Here is a 16584-nt window from a genome sequence, read left to right as displayed (position 1 = left end):
GCTTACTCAGATGTGAATATGTGTGAACATGTAACTTTAACCAACAAATTATTGCATATATGCAGCCTGGAAAATCGAGAGTGCTATGTGCGGCGCGCTCGTCACATAGTCGAGCATGTGTGCACAAGCGCTGCTAATTAGGTTTTTCCAACAAGTGACTGAATCCTCCTCCCAACTCTCCTCCTTTCTAGCGATTTTATTTGTTTTAATCTGTTTCCTCCAGTGTTTTTCCTAGTAAGTTATACCTTTTTCATGAAAACAAGATTTCAAATATCCAAAATATGTTAATAAAATAAATTTATTTAACTAAATGTTTTAGAAAATATTAATCATGTGTGTAGAAAAAATTTGGTGTATATTTATAAAATGTCAATCCTGTGTTTAAAAACATTGACCATGTATTTTAAAATGTTCATCATACATAAAGATATTTAGCATATATAATGGAACTTTTAAGATGTACTTCAAAAATGTTCATCATATGTTAATTTTTTTTGTTTTATTTAAAAGTTAGAAAACTAAAGAATCAAACCAAACAAGGAACAAAAATAAAAATACGGGAAAAGGAAAACATAAGAAAATCAAATAAAACTGTTTATAAAACAAACATAAAATAAGGAGTAATATAAAATAAAATAAAACTTTTGAAAACAAGAAAAAATGGGCAGATAAGAAAGAAAATAAGTAAAATCGATCCAAGAGCGCTCGGTATGCCAAAGTCAAATTGGGCCGGTCCATAGCGGGTCAATGTGAGCATTTCATCCACTATTTTATGTGTACGGGGCGTCAAATAGAAACTATATGAAAAATCCTTCAAACAATAGCAGGCCGAAGGTGCAAATCGCGCTAATGACCGGCCAACTAGGGGGCCTCCAACCAATTTTTATTTGTTTCCTGTATGTTTTTCTTCTGATTTTCTTTTTTAGAGGATTTTTTATGGTTGATATTCGTTTTAACTTTTCGTTTTTTGTTTCTCTCTTTTTTCCACATTCTAGCATTCATTTTTCCGGTTTTGTCAGGGTTTTTATATACTTTTTTTCGTCTTATCACTTTTTCGTTTCTATTTTCCACCGGTTTTATTTTTAGTTTTAAAATTATTGGTTATTTTTATAAATATTGAAAAATATTCAGTGAATGAACTTTTTGGAATCTACGAACATATCTAAATACATGAACCTTTTTTAAAAACCATCAACTCTTTTAAAATGCATGTTAAGTTTTTCAAATAACGTTAATGTTCCTTTAGTATGTGAAAAAAGTAGCCAGAATGGCACCCGGTTTCTCACTATTTTTTCTTTTGAGGGAGCATCCTAGTCTTTTTTCCTGAGTGAGCGAGTCAGCGTGCCATTTTTTGTCTGAGCGAGATGATTTATTGGGCCGGCCCACTCGCGTGCAATTTAGTGCTCATCCTTCGCCGAGAGAAAAGTTTAGGAGCTTACTTGCAATCCATCATAGGTAATGAGAATCTCTTCTCGGATCTCAACATGTTTGGATGCATCCTTTTGTGTTTCCAAATGTCGGATTCCACATTATGTGCCTCCGAATGGGACAGGGCCGTCCAAACATGTTTCCAAGAAATGGTTGTGGCACAAGGGTTGGTCATTAGTATGCTGGTGTAGTCGAGTTCTGTCGCTCTAGTCAAGTCTTTTACCGCCGCTCCAAGCCCGTAGTTTGCTCCTATTTTCCCTTGTTCCCCTAATTTGTGGTCTCGCGTTGTTGGGGTTGATGGTTTATGTGTTGTTCGTGTGTATCATGAATCAGTTTGGGGGTGGTCATTTGGTTCAACTGTGGTGTGTTCTGGATGTTCTATACTGGGTGTCCTAATTCCTGACAGGTTGGTTGTTGGTGGTCGGATTGGCCTTAGTTTGGCGATTCTTCGCGATGAGGAGCCATGGTGTCATGTTCGTTATTTCTCGAGGATCCGTTCCAATTATTCATGTTGCCATTACTAGGTTACATGTAGATGGACTTGGTTTGGCGGGCTTGGGAGGTCGTAAACATGATGGTAAACTCTTTGTCGGTTTAAAAAAAACTCCTTGTCACCTTAATTATATTCCTTCTGAGGTTGCTTGTTCTTGTATTTTTTTCACTAATGTTTCATATGATGGTTGTTGTTGTTGATTTTAGTGCATCCTCGCTCAAAGGACCTAAATGTCGTCTAGAGTGGGTGAACATGATTTGAGTCGATCCTAGTGTGTAATTAAGCAAGTAAGTTAAAGCACAAAATCTGATATAGTCTAGGCTGAACTAACTGCACTAACAACATATGCTAAACACGTTTTGAGATAGTGAAAGCAAGTAAGAAATCCAAACTCTATATAAGATATATCAATAATAGGAATTATGAATTGTGGAATGAAAAGCAGATAAGAGACATTCAATGTTTTTCCTGGATTTCAAATATCCACCGATATTCTACTCTTCACCGAGGAGCCCCATGTACGAACTCTCTCTTGAGTCATTCTCCTCTTAACAGCGCCTTTGGCAATATTTGGGAAAGGGAATGGGAATTTAGTGTAGGAAGTTGTATTGAGATTAGACATGAGATGAGTAATTTTATTTCCAATCCCCTGTTTGGCGCATGATAGAAATTATGTGTGAGAACTTGAGGAGAACTTGTATTCCCTTGTTTGGTTCATGGGAATTTACGAGGGACTAGACCAGGGAAGTGAACATAAGTTACGACGAAGGGTTAAGATTGACTCACTAAAACAATTTCCTCCCAACTCCCACCCCCTCCCCTGTTAATAAAATGGTGGGAGTTGGAGTCTCAAGTCACATGCCTATTCCTTCATAAATTCCCAACCCCCCTAATCAAACAATAGATTTGAAGTCTCGTACCTCTTTAATTCTTATTCCCTAACTCTAATTACCCCCAACCAAACACGGTGTGAAGGATTGTCCATCGACCCATAATGGATAGCTTCTCCTCCACATCGAAGATGGAAAACTCCACAACCACTTCACAACACAACTTAGGTTGCTGGACAAAGCTTCATGAAGAGATAATCCAGTTGATGCCAATAAACCATCTAGGAGGTAATGACCTCCAAGGGTAACAAGCTCCCGAATCCTCACTCAAACCAATCGACGCTAAGAATGATGATTGTATTTTACACTAATCTTTTCCAATGTGTAACCTTGATGTTCTTGAGGTTTATCTCATAAATATATCTTCAAGTTGATGGACAAATGGGAGAAAGGTACCCACGAGCCACTTTCAAAATTGATCATTTCCACAGGTGGCACGTCACCTGCCGTGAATCCAGCAAGCTGAGCATTGGTGCGACTGCATGTTTAGCTTATCTTAACAGTCTAGGCAAACTTTTACATTTGATGCCACATCAACACTTGTAGACGCATCCCATTTGTCATAACGAGCATTAATGAACGCTTTTAGGGTGATCGGTGGTATCTGCAAAATCATTGTTGCATAACGGCGGTTCTTTGTAGAGTAATTGAAAATTGGTGTTTTTTGCAAACTCGACCTCATTTTTTTTGTTGCTATTTACTTGGCTTTTAAACATGCAGATAGATGAATATGAGAAGGAATTTATTCTCTTCTAACGGTGATGTAGAATTCCGAGCAAAATTTATCTCTAATGATAATGTTGTCAAATGTGAAAAGTTTTTGGAGAAAAAAAAGTACTTCTTGGGAGATAATCCCTGAAGGTATGGTGGAGGATGAAGGTGTTTTCTTCTTTTTCTTTGAAGATCCTACAGTTAGGCTCCTTTGAGATATTCCAAAAGCACATTACATGACCGCCTCACAAAAATATCTCTTTGCTTGCTATCCAGTCCCAAATTGTCGACACTACCACTAGAAATGTAATCGAATCACAGGGGCGCGTGCCGAGACCAAGCCAAATTGAAGCAATCCCCACGCTTCCCTAGAAATGCAACGTGCTCATTGTTTCGGAATCATTCAAGAACAGACATACGCTTGCTCAGCCAACCATGAAACGCCACTGAGTCCATACACGTCATTGACTCATTGTTGTAGAAGTTTTACATTAGCTCCACCCCACTAGGTTTGTCAAAATTATTGTCATGTGTATGCGAGCCGAAGAGTTGCTATAATAGACTGCATATGGAGCAGGCGGCCGACATTCTAGAAGTAAAATGTGGTGAACAAATGTGCTCTCAAAAACCTCATGCATATGATAGTCTCAAAATGGAAAAAGTCTCGTGCAGATGACCAAAGAGCTGCGGCCATTCATGCATCTGACGGAACAAGCGTCGGCCACCTGATTATACTAAACAGCTACTTCAGGGCTGCTAATCAAGCCTATAGTTATCAAGCGCTAGTTTATTCAGGAGGCATCTGATGGATAAACCGTTAGTTTGGCCACCTGATTATACTATAAACAGCTACTTCAAGGCTGCTAATCAAGCCTATAGTTATCACAAGCACGAGTAATGATCCACGTCAAGGCTGCTAATTAGCATATGGTTATCAAGCACGTTGGATCTGCGCCCCGTTGCCTGGCTCTTTCGCTCACCATGCAAGTGGCGTGCTTTAATCTAGTTTATCCACAAAACGCTATAAATCGAATTCCACGACGTCGCTGTGCTGACGGCTGACAGGGATGTGGCGGGAACCTAACTCAAGGTGCGAACTAGTGGGCACTCATGCTTTCTCCGGGCTAGCTGCATGCTGTTTGGAATTCCGATATAAAGACTAAGAGCATCTCCAGCCGCGTCCCTAACAGACCCTATTCAAACGATTTTATCACGTCGATGTTAAAAAATCGGCCCAGTTACGTCTCCAGTAGCCCATTTTTCACCGGCTTGCCCAAAACTGACGTCGGCAGACCCAGGCCGAACCCGGCGCGCTGGGGACGCCCGGGGACGCCGGGACAAACGGTTTTGACGTGAAAAAGCCGTGGGCCAGCAGCGTCAGCGAGACGACGCCTCGTCTTTCCCCAGCGCGCCTCGGTTTCCCGCGGGAAATCAATGGCAAGGCTGCCGCCAGTCAGCCTTCCATTGATTTCTCACAGGCCGGCGTGTCACGGGCGGCGCGGCAACGCCTCCCCTCCCGCCACGCGTACACACGGCGCGAGCTATAAAGACCCGTCGCTCCCCCTCGCCGCTGGCCACACCATCCCGAGTCCAAACCAGCCGCCGCCGAGCTCTGCTCTTCCCCAGTACGCCGCCGAGCTCTACCTCCCCCCGTCCTCCCCTTCCCTCCTTCCCTCTCCAGCGATGGTCGAGCGCTTCCCCGGCGACGCCGCGGCGGCCAACGGCTTCGGTTGCCGCTCACTCCAGTCGTCGGAGGTGTGGCTTCTGTTCGAGGCCAACATCCCGGCGCCGCCGGACATGCGCGCCGAGCCAACGGGGTGGAGACTCAGCAATGGCGGCGTCCCCATTCCCCCGGTGCCCGATGTCGATGCGTGCCCCGACTTGTTCACCGCCGGGGTCGACCGCGTGCGGTCGGCCCTGACTGAGGAGCAGCGCGCCCTCCCCCAATACGCCGCCGACAACCACGCGGCGTGGGCGAAGTATTTCCAGCGGCGGCAGGCGTAGCGGCTGGTGTCCACGAACGGGACGACGGTGGTGGGGGCGTCAAGAACAGCGACGGCTGCCGCCTCTAGTGGGGCGTCCCCGGCCGCACACTGCACGGGGTGTTGGAGTACCTCGAGGGCGGCAACAACCCGCCGCTGGCATACCCTGCCGCGGCGCCCGTCCCCCCACCCCCCCCCCCCCCGCTGGAGCGCCGGGCCATGGGTGCCGAGGAGGTTCGGCTCTTCCTCCTCCTCCCACTCCTCCTCGCCGGCGCTCTTCGGCGTCAAGCCCGAGCCCGCCGCTCGGTCGGCGCACCCGCAGCGCCGGCATCGTAATTAACGTGGGTGGCCAGCGCGCCCCCTCCTCAGCACCTCCGCGCTTCATCAAACCGAAGACAGAGCTGGGGCTTGCCGCCGTCAAGAAGGAGCCGGGGCTCCCCGGCGGCGTCAAGTAGGAGCTCGACGACTGGGTGCAGACGGAGCTGCAGCGCCATATCGCCGCCTTCGAGCGCTTCGAAGCCCGGTGTCGCGGCCGGGACGAGGGAGGCGTCGTTGTCCTCGACGACAGGGACGACGACGCACCGCCGCCACGACCGGTCCGCCTTGGAGACGCCGGGCAGGGGTCCAGCAGGGGCGGCCGCGCCGTCAAGAAGGAGAAGGCCGACAACAACGATGAGGACGGCGGCGACATGGGCGACTTCGCGGTGCTCAGCGACTTCTTCGCCCCGTAGATGTCTTTTTTAAAATAATTTATGTAAATGCCGAACATGTTTAATATGAATGTCAAGTTAGCCGAATTTATGCCGAATTTGGCCGAAATTTGCCGAATTCATATGTTTTAAAATAAAAAAAATGCGCGTCTGGGACGACCCTAGGGCGAGCGGCTGGGAACCCGCTCGTCCCCAGGCGCCAATCTACCGCCGGCACGCCCTCAGGGGCTCTTTTTCGACGCCCTGGAGGGCCGAACGGCTGGAGATGCTCTAAATTTTTGTGATACATGGAGAAATACAATGTACTAGACATGGAGAAATACAATGTACTAGAAGTACATGGAGTATGCATCAAGCAAAAAAAAAACGAGATTGTATGCATGCTGTCATTTTCCGATAAAGACGTGTCGGTGTCATGTCAGAAACCAATTGAGCTAACCACCTAATCATGCTAGCCGCAGGTCAAAGTACTCGAATGTGTTTTTTTTTTCTTTTTGCTATTTTTTTTGCGGGAATTTTGCTATTTAACACGGCTACGTTGTGTGAAGATCAGGTGAGTGGTTCAAACTATACTCATTATTCTCTTCTAACAATGTTGTACAAATCCAAGCAAAAATTATCACCGAAGATAATGTGGTAAAATGCAAAATGTTTTCGGAGGAGAAAAAAAACGTTTTCCCGTTGGTAATAATAATATCCCAAAGCTATGGTGGATGATGGAGAGTTTTTGTTCCTTTTTGTGAATATTCTAAAAATCTTGTCATGTGTATGCACGCGGAGAGTTGCTATAATAGACTCGACATGGCAAAGCCAACCAACGTTCTAGAAGTAAAATTTGGTGAACAAATGTTGTCTCAAGTCTCACGCATGATAGTCTCAAAAAGAAAAAGGTTCCATGCATGATGACCCACAGAGTTGTGGCATCTGATAGGAAAAATGTAAGCTTGGCCACCTGATTAATACTCCTTCCGTTTCAAATTACTCGTCGTAAAAGTGGATGTATCTAGAACAAAAATACATCTAGATACATCTATTTCTATGACGAATAATTCGGAACGGAGGAAGTAGAAGATAGCTACTTCAAGGCTGCTAATCAAGCACGCTGGATCTGCGCTCCATTGCCTACTTCTTTCGCTCACAATGCAAGTGGTGTACTTTAAGCTTGTTTATCCAGAAAATGCTTGCTCGAATTCCACGACGTCACCTTCACTTGTGCTGACGGCTGACAGGGACGTGGTGGGAGTGGGAACTAGTGGGCACTCATGCTCGATTCGGTATACATCTGAATGCTTTTTTAGACAGGTTGATTTCACAAATACGATTTTCACTGTTCAATACGTAGAGACTCACATTTGCATGAAAAAACTGTACAAAATATTGCTCTGATCTCGTGTCTCTTTCTTTGTGTTGTTGGAGCTTGGTCCTGATATTAGAACAAATAACAGAGAATTTGCTATTACCCCATCTAATTCTGTTTTGATATTACCCATACTGTTATTTCTCGCTTAACAAGCAAAAAATCACATGGAGTCTTCTATTTACCGTTGAAACTAATATACAATTTTTTTTACCATGGTCCTAGCGGCCCGGCTGGTAAAAATCGACTTCTATTCGCAAGAAAAAGGAAACTATATCGACTTTCTCGCATATACTATAGTGTGTATTCTCTGCATTTGTAGAACTAACTTTCAAAAGGCGAGAACGCATAGACTGTAAGTGAGTTCTCCTTCATTACCTGTGTTTATCGGAGAAGAAAATAGTGGCACGCAAAGAAAGAAGCCGCTCTTTCCGTTTATGCACATTTTTTTGGATAAACACGGGAGCAAGGTCGGAGTAATACACTGCACTCCCTCTGTATCTAAATATAAGACGTCTTTACAGTTCAAATGAAATACTTATACGACATTTAGGTGTCATGTCAGAAACAAGTGGAGCTAATCAAAGCTGGCCGCAGGTCAAGTCCTCAGTCAAAATCCAGTCTCAGGCACACGCAGCTGCATATTTTATCCCGAGCGCCGAAGAAGCAGCAGCATGGAACACGTGCGCGTTTACTTCTTTCCATTTTCAAGAGTGTGCGCCAGGTATTGTGTGTCGGACTTTCCTTCTGCCAGTTGATCCGTTTTTTGCCATTTCCGGGAAGTTGCAGGACAGGACGAAAAGTCGGTGAGCGGAACAAGTTGGCCAACGGTTTGACAGGAACACTCAAATTGCCGTTAACTGGTGGGGTCTCGCTGACGTGTGTCGTGGACACACGTCAGCGTTGGATGGGACTACTACGCAGTAGTACGTGCCGAGATATGGACATATACTTTTTTTTTTGCGGAGAACAAGATATGGACATGTACGCATGGATGTCTGGTGTACCTCACGGTGTCGCTGTTATTTTCCCTTATAAGATGTGGACATATACGCACTGGCATTATTAGCAACGATCAAAACAAGGACTATTTATATACTGTACATAGTAACCTCCTTGGGATGCATTTTAATATTTATTGAAGGATGAAGATGGTAACACCATATTTCCTCGGTTTGAAAGGTCGATCTGTATTCCTAGATCAACAATTTGACTAATATAATACTCCCCCCGTCCCAAAATTCTTGTCTTAGATTTATCTAAATACGGATGTATCAAGTCATGAAGTCATGTTTTAGTATTAGATGCATATGTATCTAGACAAATATAATACAAGAATTTTGGGAGGGGAGGGGGGGGGGGGGTACAAACTAGATTTAAATTTAACATAGAGAGTAATAGGAAACCACGGCTGTTAAATATAGACAGACATCAAAATTCCAGTTCAACATTCATTGGGTGGCTAAAATTAAATTAATTAATTTAGAGCGAGTTACAGACTTTATTCCTACATTGTTTTTTTACACTAATTATCTCATTGAGAGAAAGAATGAAGAAGAGAAAATGGGAAGGATGAAGGCACGGGGCCCAGGAAGGTTTTTGGGTGTTGGAGTCCTATGTGTCTGGTGTCCGGACTCCCGCAAACTTCCCACACTTTTGTTTCTGGTTTGCGAGAGAAAATGCGCCCGAACCATCCCATAGACCGATACAGGTCCACGTTGGATGGTTTTCACGGTCCGGGCAGCGCGGTGCAGACGGTCCGATGCCCTTATCTCTACATTGTTATTTTTAAGGTAATCACCTCATTCAACACTTTTCATATAGAGCAATGATACATACGTGTCGGTTCCCCTTCTGTCATTGGGATCAAGCACCATAAGATCGAACCCATCACAAAATATCACTTCCCATGGCAAGAAAAATCGGTCTAGTTGGCCTAACTAAACCAAAGATTCGAAAAAAATACGAGGCTACGAGTAATCATGCATATAAGAGATCGAAAGACTCAAATAAATTCCATGGATAAAAACATAGATCTGATCATAAACTCAAAATTCATCGGATCCCAACAAACACACCGCAAAAAAAATTGTATCAAATAGATCTCCAAGAGACCATTGTATTGAGAATCAAAAAAGAGGTGTTTTATCCCATTTAACGAAATAGTTACCAGTTTTTACTGTCATTCATAGAGAATGTAAGAGCATCTATAGCCGGACTTGGCAAATCCGACCCCTTATTACGCCCACGGACTCGCCCGGGCACGCCCACGGGCACATCCGGACGGCCTCTCATATTTCCATCCCGGCATCCACATATATCAAATCTGACTCTCAAATCCATGCACGTTTATCATACAAGCTAATGTCGCACATAAATAGCAAATGTTGATACGAATCATTGATAGTATTTACATAAAATTTATTTTTAAGTCTCTAAACTCGTGACCGTACAATGACCGCGCGACCCGCCTGGACGTATGAGACGAGTTTGAGGTGCCCGGCTGTAGAGGCTCTAAACTCTACTATGTTAGAATGGACTGAGCCCAAAAAAAATTCCAAACCGAATCTTGAGGTGTGAAGACAGGACATCTTCAAGCTCCTGTTTGCTGAATCGTACACTGTATCGGGACGTTGGTTTACCAGTTGCCCCACGCTGGCCTGCCTGCGTATCATGGCGTCGGAAAGTAGCGTAGCTCTAGTCCAGTGTGCGTACACACGCCGCCTGCTTGGCAAATCCCGCACGTGTGCTCAGCTCAGGTGCCGCGCCAACCAGTCACGTACCAGCTGCCGCAAAAATATACTCCTGCCACTCTCTACGTAGTGGGTACACTATTTTATGTGGCAAGTTGGGTGTCGCGCGAACCAACGCCGCAGCAACGGCCAGGCCAGTGCGTGCGCGACGCTGACCGCTCGCCATGTTTGACTCACCATCCTCCTATCCCACCACTGCCTGCGACTTCTTCACTTCTTCTCATGTCCTCATCACCCCGCCGCTTTTCCCACCCCACCTCCGATCACTATATATGCCAGCCCGGCTGGCGCCATCCTCATCCTCAGCCGAGTCCAAAGTTCCAAACCAAACCAACGAATCCTTCCTTCTGCTACCTGCCTGCGTGATCGATCAGCAGTCAACAATCGACCAAGCTTCCAGCGCTCGATCGATTATCAGCAGCTAGCCATGGTTGCCGCCGCCATGCAGGCCCTCTTTGACCAGACCGACCTCTCCCTCTCCCTCTCCCTGGTCCCCGCCGCCGCGCCGGCGCTCAACAAGGACGACTACCTCGCCATCTGCCTCGCCGCGCTCGCCAAAAGCGGGCAGCAGGTGCAGGGGATGGAGGGGCAAGCGAGAGTGTGGCGCCCGGCCCCCGCGCCGGCGCAGGAGCTGCGCTTCAGCTGCGCGGTCTGCGGGAAGGCCTTCGCGTCGTACCAGGCGCTCGGCGGGCACAAGTCGAGCCACCGCAAGCCGCCGCCCACCGGAGAGCGGTGCGTCGTGGTGGCGCAGGCGTCCGCGGGCGCTGGGTCGGAGGCGAGCGCGGCGGCGTCCTCGGGCGGGAGCAGCGGCGGCCCGCACCAGTGCACCGTCTGCGGGCGGGGCTTCGCGACCGGGCAGGCGCTCGGCGGGCACAAGCGCTGCCACTACTGGGACGGCACCTCCGTGTCCATGTCCGTCTCCGTCTCCGTGTCGGCGTCGTCCTCCGTGCTGAGGAACTTCGACCTGAACCTGCTGCCCATGCCGGAGAACGTTAATGCCGGGTTGAAGAGGTGGGCCGAGGAGGAGGAGGTGCAGAGCCCTCTCCCCGCCAAGAAGCTCAGGCTTTTGCTGTAGATAAAAAAAGGAGAGATGGCCAGTGCTCAACCGTCCCTTGATTGATTTGTTCATTTGTTGAATTCGATTAGGTATCACGCACCATGATTTGTTGATTTGTTGTGTTTATAAGGACACAAAGAAATGAAAACTATGGGCTTAATTAACCTCCCCACGTCAACCGATTCTGACATAACATCACACATTCACGTTACTCGACCTAAATCGGATGAGATGCTCTTCTTCGCTGCCGTTTTCTTACATCGATCGCGTCCTAACCGACTTGAAATCGACCTTCCTCGTCGATTACGACTTGAACTGGATGTTCCCCTCTACTTGTAAATCAATCTCCCGCCACCAGACCAACGTCGCTTCAGAATCCAACCTTTCTATTAGGCCGATCAGGATCAGCGATGGGCGGCAGGTTCGGGGAGGGGTCATCAGGGGCGGAGCCAGGATTCTGGTATAGGGAGGGCCAAGTCAAATTCCTAAACTTTTTCTAGACCAAAAAATAACAATCATCATACTGTAATATATGCCACACGATACAAAATATTGATACACAGTTGTATAAGTTTAAATTTATCTTTACAATTGCCAATAACATGACAAAAAATTAATAATTTCACAGGAAAAGAACTTACCTGTTAATTTTTTTCAACTTTTAATCCAAGTAAGTCTCTCGTTTGGCACTTAAAATAAAATTAATATTTTGGAGGCACTTCTATTAGAGCTTCAACTTGCTTGTCTAGTGGCAGCTCCCAATTTAACATGTTTTTGCTTGTTCTGCAACACTTACCATGTCCGGCATATCCTGATCATGGGTGTCAATTGGACCAGATTTATGACTTGCACATCAGCCTTATTAACAATTTCAGTGGATAACTGGAAGCAACCTGCTTAAATAATGAATTAATCGTGGACAGTGTTTGACAACGCTTTTCTCTTCATAGCTGCTGAATTGCAGTGTGACAATTAGCTATATTGGATAAGTTTGACATAGGGAAAATTTGCATCGCAAATAATTACTCATACAAGATAATTTGCATCACGGTTACTATAATTTTTAGGACATGTACATGATAGGAATTCTTCATAGAATCGTAGCATTACAAGTCAGACAACCAGAACATGTAAACTAGTAAAATCTGATGTATATATGTCCAACAATGATACAAGATGAGAATTGAGATTAGTAGATGCATGGTGCGATGTGCTAAACCTTTGGATCATTGCCTAGTTTCTGTTGGTTGGAAATCAGGCTGCGAGCCTGCGTCGCGCGGTCGCACTTACGTTGTATGAATAGGATCGGGAGTAGTAGGTCAGGGAGAAGAGGCGGCCGCCGGCCGGGCGGGCGAGGGCACCGAACAACGGGGACTAATCCACGTACATGTTTTTTATGAGCCTATTCCACGTACATGCTAATCTTTTTTTTGAGCTTTTTTGGAGCTAAACGTACGTACAGGCTGATCACGCGAGAACATACGGCGCTAGTGTGGGCTTGACATGGGCCTTCTCCCTTTTTCTTAAATTAACGCCGTATAGGGGGGGGGGTGTAACGCCCTCGATGCGGCTATATCTCCCACGTGTCGAAGCACGACTTAGAGGCATAACCGCATTGAAAGCAATGTCGCAAGTGAGGTAATCTTCACACAACCCATGTAATACATAAGGGAAAAAGATACATAGTTGACTTACAATCGCCACTTCACACAATACACGAATAAAGCATTACATCATCCAAATACAATCAAGGTCCGACTACGGAACCAAAATAAAAGAAGAACCCCAAATGCGACAAGGTCCCCGATCGACCCCAACTGGGCTCCACTACTGTTCAACTAGAACGAAACAATACAAAGGACAAGATCTTCATCGAGCTCCTTCTGAGTTTGGTTGCGTCATCTGCACGGTCTCATCGGCACCTGCAAACTGGTTTTGGAAGTATCTGTGAGTCACGGGGACTCAGCAATCTCGCACCCTCGCTATCAAGACTATTTAAGCTTATGGGTAAGATAAAGGTATGAGGTGGAGCTGCAGCAGCGTCTAGCATATTTGGTGGCTAACATATACGCAAAAGAGAGCGAGAAGAGAAGGCAAAGCACGATCGAGGAAACTATGATCAAGGAATGATCCTAGAACAACCTACGTCAAGCATAACTCCAACACCGTGTTCACTTCCCGGACTCCGCCGGAAAGAGACCATCACGGTTACACACGCGGTTGATGCATTTTAATTAAGATCAACTTTAGGTTATCTACAACCGGACATCAACAAATTCCCAAATGCCCATAACCGCGGGCACGACTTTCGAAAGTTCAAAACCCTGCAGGGGAGTCCCAACTTAGCCCATGATAAGCTCTCACGGTCAACGAAGGATATTCCTTCTAGCGGGAAGACCCGATCAGACTCGGAATCCCGGTTACAAGACATTTTGACAAGGTAAAACTAAACCAGCAACACCGCCCGAATGTGCCGACAAATCCCGATAGGAGCTGCACATATCTCTTTCTCAGGGCACACTCAGATTGTCTTAGATACGGGTAGGCCAGCCCAGAGTTACCCCTGGTGGCCACCGGCAGCTGACATGTTGGACCAACACTCAGAGGAGCACTGGCCCGGGGGGGTTAAAATAAAGATGACCCTTGAGTCTGCAGAACCCAAGGGAAAGAAAAGGCTAGGTGGCGAATGGTAAAACCAATGTTGGGCATTGCTGGAAGAGTTTTATTCAAGGCGAACTGTCAAGGGGTTCCCATTATAGCCCAACCACGTAAGGAACGCAAAATCCGGGAACATAACACTGATATGACGGAAACTAGGGCGGCAAGAGTGGAATAAAACACCAGGCATAAGGTCGAGCCTTCCACACTTTACCAAGTATATAGATGCATTAATTAAATAAGAGATATTGTGATATCCCAACAAGTAAACATGTTCCAACAAGGAACAACATCTCCATGTTCCAACAAGGAACAAACTTCAATCTTCACCTGCAACTAACAACGCTATAAGAGGGGCTGAGCAAAGCGGTAACATAGCCAAACAACGGTTTGCTAGGACAAGGTGGGTTAGAGGCTTGGTTCAAAAATATAGGAGGCATGATAAGCTAGTGGTAGGTATCGCAGCATAGGCATAGCAAAAGAGCGAGCAACTAGCAAGCAAAGATAGAAGTGATTTCGAGGATATGGTCATCTTGCCTGAAATCCCGCAAGGAAGAAGAACGCGTCCATGAAGAAGACAAACAGACGTAGTCGAATGGTTCCTCACAAACGCGACGTTATCGGAACCAACCCGAAGAAGCAAACACCGGAAAGAAGCACACAACATAGTAAACAACCACCACATAAGCATGGCATGATTCACAGCCAAGTATGATGCATGTCCGGTTTAAAGAAGCATGGCATGGCAAAGTGCAACAAACAACCCTACAAATTAAGTGGAGCTCAATATGCAACTCCGTTGCATATTGACGAAACACCACATGACTTGTTTAGATTCGATCTCGTTTATGTACCCAACAATATTAAATGTTGATTATCATGACAAGGGGCGAAGCATATGAAAACTACCTATCTAGGCAAGTTTAAATGACGCCGGAAATAACAAACAACAATTCCGGAAAAACCTCATGTGCATATTTAGATTTGGTGCGGTTCTGCCCTAAGCCATATTTTATAGTTGGTAATCATGCAAAATGATGTCACCATGTTAAACTAGGCAAAATTCTACCCCATATACATATAAAGTTTATTAAAATCCGAGTTACGGTTATTTAGTTATGAAATAAATCATTTTAGCATGGCATAGGGGCAAATTTAAACAAACATCATTTTAAACATTTTGAACATGGATGAAAGTTGGATATTATGAATCTAGACAAAATTCTAAGCAAGTTTCATATATAATTCATTTTAATCCGATGCACCAATTGTGAGTTATTATATGCATGATCCACAAGGGCTTTCCTGTAAAAATGCTCTCCTCTGGAAAAATAGACAAATTGCAGATTTGAAAAAAAAACAGAGGCGGGCTGAATCGGAATGGGCCAACAACGCACAGTGGGGGCTCTCACCCAGTGGGCCTTGGCCCAAGGCGGTGGAAATAGCAGGCCGGTGGATCTGGCGCGGCCGGGCCTCTGCTTAGCCGAACGAGGAGGAGGGGGCGCGGTCAACGCGCTCGTCCTGGACGAAGCAGAGGAAACAGGGCGCTGGCAGCAGGGACTTGGCGATGGCGACGCAAGCGAAGGCGGCGGCGCCAGGTAGGATCTGGGCGGAGGGGAGGTCTTGGTGACGGCGACTGTTCATGAAGACGGACTTGGCGCGGGCGGAGGCGCGCTGGAACGAGCGAGTCCCTTCTCGACGAAGAGGAAGCAGAGGCCGCGGCGTGGCTCGAGGAAGACCTCGCGGTGAAGAACTCCGGGAAGCAGGGAACGGGGCGACGACGAGCTCCTCGGGAGGTGCGGGACTTGGACGCGGGGCTCCGGGGCGGCACGTCGGCGGATCCGGGCGTGGGGAAGGAGGCAGGGGCGCGCGGCTCATCTGCTCGTCTCACCGGCGAGAGGATGCAGCGACTACTGCTGTGGACTGAAGAAAAGAGAGAGAGAGAGGTTCAGAGAAGGTTCAGGGGAAGGGAGCAAAGAGAGACGACGGACAGGGGACTCCGGCGGGCAGGTGATGGTGACGAGGTGCAGCAGCGCCGCTCGCATAGCCTCCTCATGGTCGCGGGGTCTGAGCGAACTAGGGGCACGGGGACGAGGGGCTCCGCGGGCAGGAGCTGCGGCTTCGGAGGCTCCAACCAGCGAGGAGACAGGAGGGAAGTGGGTGGAATTTTTTTGGATCTGGCTGGTGTTGTGTGGTTGGCTCGATGTGGACTCCGAGGAGGATTTAGAGAGAGGGTGGCGGCAGAAGAAGTGGATGGATGGGACAACTCTCCTCAAAATTAGGGTTGTTATCTATCTATATGTTGTTGGATTAGGTTAGGAGGGCATTCGGTCCGTCCGATCGTAATCGGGCGGTCTAGAATAAATCGGTTAGGGAGTCCAAACAACAAAACGGAGACGTTTTGTAGATGTTTGAGGATGATCTGGACACAACGGTGGCGACAGTCCGAGTCGGGTCCGGGACAGCTTTTCGGACGCGCGCGCGAGGAGGGTCGCGGGCTGACGAGAGAGGTTCGGTTGGGTCTGGCGGATTGTGAAGAGCGGGT

At 46.6% G+C, this 16584-nt stretch overlaps 1 protein-coding gene across 1 annotated transcript; it reads left to right on the top strand.

Annotated features, from left to right (window-relative positions):
- Positions 1–10604: 10604 nt before the first annotated feature.
- LOC125521428 (zinc finger protein 36) lies at positions 10605–11545 on the top strand. The gene has a single exon (XM_048686485.2). It carries the CDS (start codon positions 10752–10754, stop codon positions 11397–11399), a length of 648 nt encoding a protein of 215 aa, XP_048542442.1. The 5' UTR covers positions 10605–10751; the 3' UTR covers positions 11400–11545.
- Positions 11546–16584: the final 5039 nt, after the last annotated feature.

This window comes from Triticum urartu, chromosome 7A (assembly GCF_056163025.1).
Source record: "Triticum urartu cultivar PI428250 chromosome 7A, HENAU_Tu73, whole genome shotgun sequence".
Taxonomy (NCBI): Eukaryota; Viridiplantae; Streptophyta; class Magnoliopsida; order Poales; family Poaceae; genus Triticum; species Triticum urartu.
This window is presented reverse-complemented; position numbering and strand designations above follow the sequence as displayed.